The sequence below is a fragment of the Trachemys scripta genome, chromosome 13 (assembly GCF_013100865.1).
Source record: "Trachemys scripta elegans isolate TJP31775 chromosome 13, CAS_Tse_1.0, whole genome shotgun sequence".
NCBI classification, from domain to species: Eukaryota; Metazoa; Chordata; order Testudines; family Emydidae; genus Trachemys; species Trachemys scripta.
This window is the reverse complement of record NC_048310.1, coordinates 31,107,035-31,120,562: the sequence shown is the minus strand read 5'-3', so window position 1 is coordinate 31,120,562 and position 13,528 is coordinate 31,107,035. Positions and strand designations below refer to the sequence as shown.

At 40.1% G+C, this 13,528-nt stretch overlaps 1 protein-coding gene across 5 annotated transcripts in view; it reads left to right on the top strand.

Moving 5' to 3' along the window:
* Positions 1-13,528, top strand: part of RPGRIP1L (RPGRIP1 like) — a 124,046-nt gene that overhangs the window by 47,113 nt on the left and 63,405 nt on the right. For 2 of the 5 annotated variants that reach the window (XM_034788304.1, XM_034788305.1), the window contains exons 11-14: positions 6,443-6,549; positions 6,788-6,838; positions 9,949-10,128; positions 11,833-11,950. In XM_034788304.1, coding sequence (XP_034644195.1) covers positions 6,443-6,549; positions 6,788-6,838; positions 9,949-10,128; positions 11,833-11,950 — 456 coding nt within the window. Of the gene's footprint in view, positions 1-6,442; positions 6,550-6,787; positions 6,839-9,948; positions 10,129-11,832; positions 11,951-13,528 lie in introns of those variants that run through there. The other 3 variants (XR_004647977.1, XM_034788306.1, XR_004647978.1) reach the window with 2 other exon arrangements.

Here is a 13,528-nt window from a genome sequence, read left to right as displayed (position 1 = left end):
GGGGGGTTTCCACCTGCCTCCAGATCGACTTTGCACCCTCCCTGCTCTACATCTTCCAGTAGGTATCCACAATCCTTCCTGTCAAGAGCCACAAGAAGCTGCTCCTGGTACCAGGCTCAGTACTGAATGTGAACAATCTGCTCCAGTCTACTGCAAAATCCAAAGATGCAAAGAAACTTGATCTTTTTGGGAGGAAAGTTTATTTAACAGTGGAACTACAACTCTGGGTTGCTAATCCCCAAGAATTACTGGAGGGTTATTTCTCCCTCTGGAACAATGTTTTAAAATGTATGGACAAGTTGCCAGAGAAGGCCAGGCAACAGTTTCTAGCCTTGGTGGATGAGGGAAAGATGGTGGCCAGGACCTGTCTTCAAGCTGCTTCAGGTGCTGCAGATTCTACTGCTTGAGCCATAGCATTGGCCATTACAATGCATAGATATTCATGGCTATTGATCTTCTTCAGGAGGTCCAATGAACCATTCAGCATCTCCCTTTTGAGGGACCAATGCTTTTTCACAGCAGATTGATGACAGGCTTCTTAGCCTTTTAATTGGGAATTGGGATACACCTTTCAGTTTATTTCTGCCCCTCTTCTCTGTCCTTTTCCAGGGACCACTCTCATGAAGGAGTTCTGCTTCAGGAGGTACAATTTCTCCTTCTGTTGGGAACCATAGAAGAAGTTTCTCCTTTTCACAGAGAAAAGGGGTTTTATTCTTGCTACTTCCTAATCTAAAAAGTAAAGGAGATTTCAGAACAATACTAAACCTGAAGGAGCTTAACAGATATCTAAAGAAAATAAAGTTTTTCATGGTCACTCTGGCGTCCATGATCCCCTCCCTGGGTCCTGGCAACTCGTATGTTGCCATCAATTTAAAGGAGAGACATTTCCATGTAGCAATACATCAAAGCCACAGGAAATACCTCAGTTTTATGGTCAACTGATCCCACTACCAGTTTGCAGTCCTGCCATTTGGCCTCTCTGCAGCTCAGTATGTTTTTACACAGCATGTGGCTGTGTTCCTGAGGAAATTAGGAGCTCTAGTGTTTTGTACTTGGATGACTGGCTGGTGAGAGGCTAATTCAAGAGGTATTCCCCGCCACTGTTAAGGTCCTGGGCTGAGACCCGGTGGAGTAGGATGGGCCAGGTTCCCCATACCCCCTGCTGCCAACCCCACCCCTGGGGTGGCAGCCTCCCCAACTTAGGCCAGATGGCCTGCGTTCGTTTGCTGTATGCCCCAGCCAGGGAGCTGGACCATAGACTGCTTTTGTTCTGCCCCTGCCGGGGGACTTAGGCCTGACTGTTTGCTATCTGCGTAGCCAGGGAGCTGGCCACAGACTGCTTGTGTTCTGCCCCACCCAGAGGACTGAGCTTGGCACTGTTTGCTGCCTGCCCCACCCAGAGGACTGAGCTTGGCACTGTTTGCTGCCTGCCCCAGCAAGAGGGCTCGCTATAGACTCCTTACTGACTTACATTGCTAATACTCTGCTGATCGGCCCTCAGCCGTTAAGTGGTGTAGCAAGGCGGCGTGGCCTCCTTCTGACGCATACGGGCACATATACTTATGTGGTTTGACATGTCAGGCTTCGTCTTAGGAAGCTGCAGGGCTGGCTGAGTTCTGTGTACTCCCCAAATTATCGTTCTCTGCATATGTGGTTTGAGTGCCCATATACTTGGTGTCTTAGCCTCTTTTCACTGGTGGATAGACCTATCCAATGTATGTGTAGGCATTCCATTTGCTTCCAACCTAACTGATTTTGATTTTATTTTAGACTCTTCTGCTCTTAGATTGGGGGGCCCACTTGGAATCTCTGTAGACTCAAGGGCTATGATCAGGTGGAAGATGTAGTTCTCTATACAAATATAAGATAGCTGAGAGCCATTCATGTAGCTTGTCACATCTTCTTTCCCCATATCAAGGAAAGGGATTTACTAGTATTTATGGACAAAACAGCAGCGATGTTCTGTGTGAACAGACAGAAAGGGGCCAGATGGACCCTTCTTTGCCAAGAGGCAATGCTGCTCTGGAACTTTTGTATCAACTCAGTTCATCTCAAAACCTCACACCTTCCGGCTGTCCAGAACAGTCCAGCAGACCCAATTGAGTAGGTCTTTCACAAGTCACCACAAGTGGTTTCTGCCCAGATACAGTTAAGTTCATTTTTTAACTGTGGGGAATTCCCCATGTTGACCTGTTTGTAATCTGCATTGACAGGAAGTGTCATCAATTTTATTCATGAGCAGGTCTCTCAGAGCCTCATATACTTTAAGGTCAGAAGGAACCATCATGATCATCTAATCCAGGGGTGGGCAAACTTTGCACAACTGTATGGAGGGCTGGGTAGGGAAGGCTGTGCCTCCCCAAACAGCCTGGCCCCCGCCCCCTATCTGTCCCCTCCCACTTCCCGCCCCTGACTGCCCCCCTCAGAACTCCCAGCCCATCCAACCCCGCCCTGCTCCCTGTCTCCTGACTGCCCCGACCCCTATCCACAGCCCCGCCGGGACTCCCACTCCCAATCCTCCCTGTTCCTCATCCCCTGACCGCCCCCACAGAACCTCCGCTCCATCCAACCGCCCCCTCCTCCCTGACTGCCCCCCAGGATCCCCCGCTCGCCGCCCCCTTACCAGCAGCAGGAGCTCGCAGCCGCAACACCCAGCCAGAACCAGCTGCACTCCCCACGCTGCCCAGCAGGAGCGGCGGGCCAGAGTGCGGCCCACGCGGTGGTGTGGCTGCGGGGGAAGGGCCGTGGACTAGCCTCCCCGGCCAGGAGCTCATGGCCAAGCCGGCCCCCAGGCCTTAGTTTATCCACATATGATCTAATCTGACCTCCTGCCCATTGCAGGCCACAGAACCTCGCCCAGCCAGTCCTGTAATACACCCCTAATCTCTGTGTTAGTGAAGTCCTCAAATCATGGTTTAAAGACTTCAAGTTACAGAGAATTCATCTGCTCATAATCCAGGGTCTCTGACGGACGCTTTCCTGGAAAGATAATCTCATGAATGCATATCCTTCAATTCCTCTCCTACTCAGAATGTTAGAGGACTGTGCTTGAGTGATGCTTATAGTATTGACATGGCCTCGCCAGCATTGGTTTTGTACTCTGCTGAGCCTCTCAGCCAGGGTTCTATTGACACTACTACTAGACCCAGACCTGACTTCACATGACTATAGTTGCCTTCTCGATATCAGCCTAAAGGCCCTTCACCTTACAGCCTGGATGCTCCATGGTTAACAGCTCAGGAAGAGATCTGTTCAAAACATCCTTTGAATAATAGGAAGCCTTCTACTAGGAACTCTTATCCATCAAAATTGAAGAGATTCTCCATCTGGTCTCAGCAAAAAGGGGTTTCCCCAGTCCAGGCTTCAATACAATATGAGCTGAAGTTTTTGTTATACCTGACACAACAAGCTCTTGCCATTAGTTCCATCAGTGTTCACCTAGCAACTACCTCAGGTTTTCACCCTCTAAGTGATGATTGCTCTCTTTTCTATAATCCCATGTCAATTGGGTTTTTGAAGGGTCTGGACCAGTTAGGATCCTCTACCTGGTGATATATTTCCCCTTTGGTACTTAAAACTAGTGTTAGCAAAATTAATGAGTCCTCCTTTTGAACTGCTGGCCAACTGTTCATTGCCCCATTCTCAATGAAGGTAGCCTTTTTGATGGCAATTACCTTGGCTAGGAGAGTAGGTGAATTGAGAGCTATGGTATCTGTAACACCATATACAATCTGTAATGACAAGGTGTACTTGTGCCTTCATCCAGTTTCTCTCCAAAGTGGTTTCTCACTTCACATCAATCAAGCAATATATTTACCAACTTTCTTGCCTAAGCTTCATGCTCAGAAAGGAGAGGAGAAACTCCACACACTGGATGCTGGGAAAGTGTTAGCATTCTACTTGAACAGGACTACATTGTTTAGATTGTCCTCACGCTTTTTGTGGCACTTGTGAACAGGATGAAGAGTCTTCCAGTCTCATCTCAGAGATCCATTGGCCGGGAACAGCAAACTGCAGCCACTGGGAGTTCTGGGGGGCCATGCCTGTGGACGGTCAACGTAAATAAAATGTCTCGCAGCCCGCCAGTAGATTACCCCAATGGGCCGCGTGACGAAGGTTGCTGACCCCTGGATCAGCACAATGTGTATATTGATTACAGCTGAGGATATTATCACAAAAGGACTTTGAAAATTGTTTGTTTTGCCAAAATATTCTCCTAGATGCTGTTAAATAATTTTGTTTTGGAAGGACATAATTTTGAAAAAGTAAAATATTGAATACAAGACTGTTATGATTGGCAGAAGCTGCTGATTATTGCTAATTCAGAAGTAAGGAGTGGGTCTGAGAAATCACTTAGGTTTGATCTATGAGATTCTGTTCAGATTTGGGTGAGAGAAATTTTTTTCATAAATTCATAGAATCCAAGACCAGAATGGACCATTCTGATCATCTAGACTGACCTCCTGTATAAGGCATAGAATGTCCCCAAAATAATTCTGAGAGCATATATTTTGCAAATCACCTCTTCCTTTCTGTCACTTGCATTGTTGAGGAGAATTTTGGTGGCCTGACAAAGTAATAAGGGAATGGAACATTAATATTCTAATGAAAGGGTGGGCTCCTACTGGTACTGAAGTAATAATAGCACATACACTGCACAAGGAATCCATGGAGTAGACAGTCTCTCCAGGAGGGTGGGAGAGACCTGGGCTGGGCACTCTCCCAACAACCCTCCCTTCACCCCTGGAACAGTCTCAGTGGCCCAACCCCCTACTTTGGGAGCACCATATGGAATATTTCTTAACTCAAGTGCTTGACTTTGCAACCTAAATTACATTAATTTAACTTCATTTGTTTGTATGTAATTAGTATATAAGGGCTTGAAAAGTCTTCTCACCCACTTTCATGAGGTGGATCTTTCCTGACCATGTGTTTCCCGCAAGTTTAAGTTTTTGCTTAAGAAAGATAATGTTTCCGTAACGCTTAGAGTTGTGAAGATAACCCTCTAAGCAGTAACCCAAATGTTAATTGATGCAATGGTGTCGTCTTAAGTCTACAGAGACAGCTCATGTCACAACTTGTATTAGGGGGAAGGAGGCCTACGTGCTGCTGCTGTTTCTATTAGTGCAGCCACTACCACAGGATTTGTGTGCCTGGGGAGGAGTGTATGCTGACCCCCCCCCGCCATATACCATGTTTTCTCCATGGTTGTAGAGAATTAAACCATTGTTAGTGGTTCTGTATTGCAATTGAAAGTGAGTGTTTTGTTGCGGGAGGAAGTATGTTTGGCCACTATGATTTTTCGGTTGAAAGACATATCAGTTGAGATGGCTGTGTATAGGAAAGTTGATTTATCTGATGAGTTCCCTTAATTTTAGTGATTGTGTCATATAAATACAGAAAACAAATTAGTTTAATGCCAGTATTTGAAACCTTCAGAACTAGAAACTCTGGTATCTGCTGCGTTTAGTCCTCAGAACTAAAAAGCAACTCTGTAAATATAGATAAGCTATGGAGCATGTCTTGAGGTTAACAGAAAAGGTCTTAGCATTAAGAGGGTGTCAAAGACTATTTTCTTGAAAGGAGAAGGATATACTCTCAACTAAATGTGTAGAGTTTTATCCAATCAACTCCTATTAGTACAAATGGAAATTGCAAAAGCTAATGCTTGCACATCAAGTTGACTGTATCTCTAACCAGTAAAATGAATTTATAATATTACAGCAAAGGATGAGGGAATATAATTTTGGGATCCTCAATAGATAGTCAAGGGAGGAGGAATACACATTGTAGAAAACATTGCAATAAACCAAAGAGAGTGGTAGACATTTTCTACATCTGTGTCTCGGGAACCTCAGTAATTTGGAAAAGGTTTAAATTTAGGACTGGTCTATATTAGAAAAGTTGCACTGGTAGAACTAAATTGATTTAAAATCATTTGGCCTAATCCTGAAGTTTCTTTACTTCATCCTTACTGATGCAAAATTCCTATTAAAGCTTGCTAGCTATTGATATGGATTTAATTGCATGTTAGTGGATAATTTGGGGAAATCTTTACACCCCATGCCAGATGAGTTAATGGTTGACTAAGGATATTACACAAAAATGGTTGAAAATACTTAGTGTGATGATGTTCAAGGTTTCTCTGTATTTCAGTTTTTCTTTTTAAACGTAGATTTTTTTTTTTAATGCATTGAGTTGAGCTTTAATGTCAGTAAGAACAACCCTCCCTATATTAATTCCAACGACCAGGTCAAGAAAACCAGTGTTCAACCTCATCTTGCAACTAGCTAAGACAATATGACTTCCTACATATAAGGAAGAGGGGACAAATATTTAAAAATGCATTTATTATATAGAAGTAGATTTGAAAATCAGTATCTCAACTTTTTAAGTTATGTTGGATTAAATGGAGTATGGTGTTTGTTTTTTGTTTAATAAGACCAAAATGAGAAGCTGACCCAAGAGAACAAAGAACTGCAATTGCATTATCTGGAACACAAGCAACAGCTAGATGAACTGAAAAATCGCATGAAGTTTTTCACCAAGGTAAACTTTTTTCTGTTTAGAAAATGACCAAAAAAAAAAAGCTTTCTATGTTTTATGCATAGTGCACATACTCTTAAAAGCAAAACCAAAAGAATGCAGAAGTATGATGGAGTTTATTTATTCATGATATCAGGCAAAGTGTCATGTTTAGTGAGAATGCACCATGTTATTCTGAATGTATCTCTCCATTATTCATTCACACATTCATAACACCTTTTATTGACTATTTCTGTTTCAGGAGAGTGATACTGAAATGACAGAACTCAGTGAAGCCCTCATGCTTATAAAGGTAACTTATACAGAAATTGATCACGTTTTGATCTGTCCCGCTCTACTTTTTAACTCTTTAACTTTTGCATGTTCTCTACACAATGCCTCTTCAAGAGGTGAATCATTTGTGCATCTTTTAGTAGCTAATGCTTCTTGTTCGTACATGTGCATATGTCACTCCCCAGTTACAGGAAACCAAAAGGGAGAGAGGAAAAGATGGCAGGATGAAATTTATTTAGGTTATGTACATATTTCATAATAACATCAAAAGTGAATTAGGCCAGATCGGCAGACACTTGCTTTTAAAATTTTACCTTTTTTTTTTTTTTTTTTTTCAGTGAAAAGAGTTGCTGTTTTTTTATTTATCTCTTTACCCTATTATAGTGCTGATCAAAAACAACTTTTTGCTCACTAATTTTGAAGGCAATGGAAGCATTCTCCAAACTAAAATGTTAAGCTCTGAAAGCACGATAAAAAGATGCTCTCCGGTGTCTGAACACCTGTTCCTGCTTATTTATTTATTTATCTCTTTACCCTATTATAGTGCTGATCAAAAACAACTTTTTGCTCACTAATTTTGAAGGCAATGGAAGCATTCTCCAAACTAAAATGTTAAGCTCTGAAAGCACGATAAAAAGATGCTCTCCGGTGTCTGAACACCTGTTCCTGCTTATTTATAAAAGAACCAGAAAAATGCATTTTTTCTCTTACACATAGTTCGTAATTCTGTCGCTTACAACAAGACTGCAGTGAAGTGAAAGAGAATAAATGAATGGAAAAGATTGTTTCCTGTGTTCAGGCGAATCCTTTTTATTGATTTTTTTTCTTTTAAGATTCACATTTTTGCACTATATATGTTCCATCTTGGACTCTTAAAGATAAATATCATTTCTAAAATCAAAAGATCCCCCAACAAAAAAAATCACTATTTTAAACTTTTTTTTAAAAGACTGGAATAGAAAAAGTATTAATATCCCACTAGTATTGAAAACCCTAGTGTCTGTGGCTGAGGCAATATAAAGGATTATGATCTTGGGTGAAAAGCCAATAAGTTCTTCCAACTAAAACTCTATGCATATAGATTTTCTTTATTTCAAATAAAAAAAGTGGGGGAGAAGAATCACTTGACCTGGACTTTAAGTGTCATACCAGGGTTTTTTTTAAAAGCATAGAAAGCACCACAAGAATAATAACTCTGTCTTAACTAATATGTGATTCAGCCCCCATAATAAAGATCTCCTCCGAATATATTCCAACTCATGTCTCCTCACCAACCTGTCTAATGGCCCATATATATGTGTTGACTAAAATAGGTGATAAATATACCTGTGCATGAGCATGCCCTCACAGTAGAAAAGCAATCCTCTCAGATGTTCTTAATCCTAAAGAATAAAACAAGATTAAAAAGAAAGCTAACCAAAGTAAATAATAACATAATTAGAATTGTATCTAAAATAGAATATTTTTCAAAGTTTTCTATGAGACACTCATGCAATCCTTTTTGCTGAACTTGACAGGACTCTGTATTTTCATTAGTCTGAATATTTTGGATGAGCCTGTAATAATGCAGAATTGACAAACAGCACTTCATCTGATTAAATTTACACAGATGACATCATCTGTAATCATCCAAATGCTATAAGATCAAAGTCACAAATTACATTGGGATTAGCTGATTGATTGATTGAATGTTTGGGTTTTATACTGGGCCCCATAACAATAGTATATAAGCACCTTCCATGTAAAATCAGTAGCACTGGCCAAGTCCCTAATCAGCTTTAAAGAATCTCTAACACTTGTTCCTTTTTGGGTCCAAAACACTTGTTGGATGGGTTTTAAAAAGATTTCTAGTAACTTTCTGTTTTGTTAAGGGTTTATGGGTAGAGGGAGGTATCAGTGCTGGGAGTGACATTCTTATGATGGATGATACTTATGTCATAACAAGATCATGATATCCATGGATCGGATTTCTCGTACTACAAAGAATCAGAAACCAATTTTGGAGAAGCAGGTTTAGACGAAGATTTTAAAAAATGGATGCTGAACATTAGAGTCCTAATTTTGTATTTACGCACTTATGAAAGTTGTCTTGCTTTTCAAAAGTGCCAAGCACCCAGGAACTTTAATGTGCTTTGGATGTCCAGTAAAGATGGAGGAGCTGCACAGGGTCAGGGAAACTGTCAGATGTAGCTGCCCAGGGTCCCTGTACTGCCAGGAGATCCATATGGATGCGCTTCTTTTAAAGTTAATAACAGCTCTGTGCTGATGCAGGATCTATTTTAAGAATTGGATCCTAAATAAGGCTTTAGGAGATGAACTTGACACTAATGTTTTTTAAGATCTTGCCTTAATTTCTTGTCAGTTGCATTAATAGATTGAAGCTTTTCAACTTGGCGAAAGTCTTCAGATCCTCTGTATCAAGTCTTTTCAATTGCTTTGTTAAAACTGTACAGCTTTGGGCCATGTAAAGGACAATTGTGAAGTTATTTGTGGCTTTTCCATAAATATATATACGGCTGATTCTTATTGTTACCAAAATATTTACATATTTTTGGAAAGACCATATGTTATCTTTCAATTCTTACTGCTAAGTCATCAAGTCATTTTCATTAATGATTCATAGAATATCAGGGTTGGAAGGGACCTCAGGAGGTCATCTAGTCCAACCCCCTGCTCAAAGCAGGACCCATCCCCAAACAGATTTTTGCCCCAGATCCCTAAATGGCCCCCTCAAGGATTGAACTCACAACTCTGGGATTAGCAGGCCAATGCTCAAACCACTGAGCTAAGCCTCCCCTAAAGTAAATCTGTAGAAATTTATTAATTTCAGTTGTTGAATAGATATTTGATTTCTTCTAGGTATCTTGTGTGATGTCATTGGTTCCAGATAGACAATTAAATATAGGATAGTGCACAGTCCTGAGAGGTGCTGAACTATCTTTTCTCCGATGCGCTGGCAGGGGGCACTTGGAAACTCACAGAATTAGTCCTATAATCTTTTATTTTGTTGCCAAAATAAGACTGAATATCCAGTGTCTTGTTCACGGTAGATTAAAACATGCAAGCAAACACCTAATTGTACTGCAAAATTGTTCTCCAATAAGAAAACAAACAAACTTTTTCTTGTAGGTTCGCAAACAGCAGAAGAATGGGGACCTTACCTTTTTAGAGAAAATAGAAGATGACGTCCATAAAGACATGGAATACGCCATGCGGGAGCTTCAAGCAACACATGCAGAAACAGTGCAAGAACTTGAAAAGACACGGAATATGTTAATTGTGCAGCATAAAATTAACAAAGATTATCAGGTACTAAACTGTTCGCAGTGGAAAATAACCTGTAACAAAATACTAATATTAGCAGCACCTTAACTTTTTTTACTATCAAGAAATTTGAATTAATGGTTAAGACTTGTGAATTCAGGAAGTTTTCAGCATAAAGAACTAATTATTGATATATATGAGGTCATTGGGAGATTTCCCATTGTGATAAATATTGGCTATAAGGGTGAAATTCAGACGGGAGGGAGTGGATGAAATCCACGTTCCATAACCAGGGACAGCGTAGCCTGTTTGCATCTGCAATGTTCGGTTTAGTCCACAGGATCCACATGGTTGTAAGGCCTTGGCTACACTGGCGCTGTACAGCACTGCAACTTGCTGCGCTCAGGGGTGTGAGAACGCCCCCACTCATCCCCGTGTGCAGCGCTGTAAAGCGCCAATGTAATCAGCGCCTGCAGCGCTGCAAGCTACTCCCCTCGGAGAAGTGGAGTACTTACAGCACTACGAGAGAGCTCTCGCAGCGCTGGCGGCGCGACTACACTCGCGCTTCACAGCGCTGCCGTGTGTAGCCAAGGCCTAAGCGTCCTCTGCTAGCTCATTCCTTGAATACAAGTCTATTTGCAGCCATATGTGAGTACTGATTTGAAGTGTATAGGCAAAGCAAAGCTTCTGGCCCAGTCAGCTACTCTGACAAACTCATCTCTGGAACTGCAGACCTTGTTCACTTAATGGAGGTCATTCTAAACCCATAAAAATTTGAAATACAACATTAGAGCATTAAACTGAAATAGCTAATCACTATTGTTAAAAATGAGGCTTGATTACACAGAGCAATGTTAAAGCACATTAGGAAATCTGTAGAACACACCATCAGAGTTCAAACAAACCATTTAATATGCAACATATTTGTGCTTTAGAAATCAACCCCCATAGGATGCATTACCCCATATTGTAGACAAGGCCTGAGTCTATTTCTATTGGAATTAGAATAGATCGTTGTGTTAATTAATTGGAAATGGTTGCTATTTTTGCATAGTCTCAAAGTATGGATTTAATCTTGAATTTAAATGATTTTTTTCTATTAGTCATCATTGTAAATCCGTGGTGTGTGCCAAAGAAATGGTGACCACTCTAAAACTACATCACTTGCATCTGAAGAAGTGAGGTCTTACCCACGAAAGCTTATGCTCCCAATACTTCTGTTAGTCTTAAAGGTGCCACAGAACCCTCTGTTGCTTTTTACAGTTTCAGACTAACACGGCTACCCCTCTGATACTTGACGCTCTAAAACTGTGATATGTAATGTATACAAAAGTGATAACAGCTCTTCCCCTACCAATCTGGGCTGACTAGAAGCCTTAGAATGAGTGCACTTAAAAACTCAGTATTTGCCGGTCTGTAGTCACTACAGTACCATAATCTCTGCTCTCCTAAGCAATAGGGGGATACTATTCTTATTGCAGCTACTTGGAACAATAAATGTTGATTTTTAAAAGAAATTATTTGATATTATTTCACCTAATCTATATTCCATTATTAGTCCCCTGAGCTGTCCAGTTTTCCCCAAAATTAATTCTTCAATTTCAACAGTTGACATCTGTCCTTGTACATAATTTAGAATATTTCTGTTAATATTATATTTTTTAACTCAGCCAAAAAAAGGAAATGACACCTTTTGCCCCACATATGATAAATTATCAGAATATACTATCTTTACTAATATTCTTTCAGACTGAAGTTGAAGCAGTGACGCAGAAGATGGAGGGTTTACAGCAAGATTATGAGTTAAAACTTGAACAGTATGTCCATCTTCTTGACATTAGGGCTGCACGCATCCGAAAATTAGAAGGTAAATTTTTAATCCAGTTTTTGATCCTATTTGATATAGCTAATCTGCCAAAAATTATTAGGATTTAAACATTTATTGCAACTATAGTATTCACCACAAAAAATATAGTGGTGTACTGCAAATGTTGATGACACTTTATGCATAAAGACAAAATTGGAAAGGTTTTCAGAGCAACCGGTTCACATGTTTGCCTCAAAAGAGAGGTCTCAAGTATGAGAAAATGTTGTACAGTAGAACCTCAGAGTTACAAACACCTTGGGAATGGAGGATGTTCATAATTCTGAAATGTTCGTAACTCTTAACAAAATATTACGGTGTATTTTCAGAAGTTTACAACTGAACGTTGACTTAATACAGCTTAGAAATGTTACTATGTTGTGTAGAAGAAAAATGCTGCTGTCCCTTTATTTTTTTTGTTAGTGGTTTACGTTTAACACAATACTCTACTGTATTTGTTTTTTTTTTGGGGGGGGGGGGGGGGTCTCATCTCTGCTGCTGCATGATTGTATACCTCCAGTTTCAAATGAGATGTGTGGTAAACTGGTCAGTTCATAACTCTGGTGTTTGTAACTTGGAGGTTCTACTGTACATAAATTATTTTTAACATCTCTGGTTTATCTTACATTAGAAACAGTAATACTCCAGCTTTTTTATCTTATTGTTAAAATATTAAATTAGGCCCAGTTGTTTTTTCATTTTTCTATTTTCAAGTTTACATTTGAAATGGCTGTTATTTCCTAATATTTAACCTTCTTTTAATTCTTCAAAACTCATTTTATTTTTTCCATTAATTCACAAATTATTGCGGAGTTGAATGAAGCCAGCTTTGTTTTTCTTTTTCATATAAAATATGATTTTACATGTAAAAATAAAAAAGCAATAACTAACAAGGACGAATGTAATGAGAATTTTAATAATGGCTTGATTCTTTTTTATGTACTATAAAAGTGTATCCTATGTACTGAAGAATGTTATGGTGGCTTGGGCCCTGGTTTTATTATTTTCTCTTTCCCCAAAAAATAAAACTTATTTTGTATACTTACTTATTTGTATACTTCAACTGCAAAAATGCCTTCATCTGCAAAAATTCATCACACCTGAATGCACTGGGTCTTTGGTCAGTAAGAAAAAGGGGATGGGGCTCTTTTACGGGTCCCAAATGTATTTGATTAGAAGGGAGGAGAAAGGGAGATGGACTTACCTGAACAGAGCCAAGGTGGAAACAGGAAGATGGCAGTCCAGTAGGGTGGAGGTATTGACCCACTATATGCATCAGGGGGAGGTATTTATACCCTATGCATTCCATAAGGAACTCCCTCTGTCATTAATCCACAATCAGCTCTGCAAAAATATGTAGCTTAAATCTCTGGTATGTTTTTTTTTAATCCAGTGCTCCTTTTTTTTAAAAAGATGTTTCATTTTAAGGCTTCTTTCTCATAACTGCTTTGCGATCGATTATTAACTCCAGTGCAGTGAAACTATAGTGTAAAACCACTGAATTCAATGTAGATACACTGGAGTTATTCCTGATTTATAGGAGTGTGACTTATATGAGCACCAGGCCCCATATATAAAACT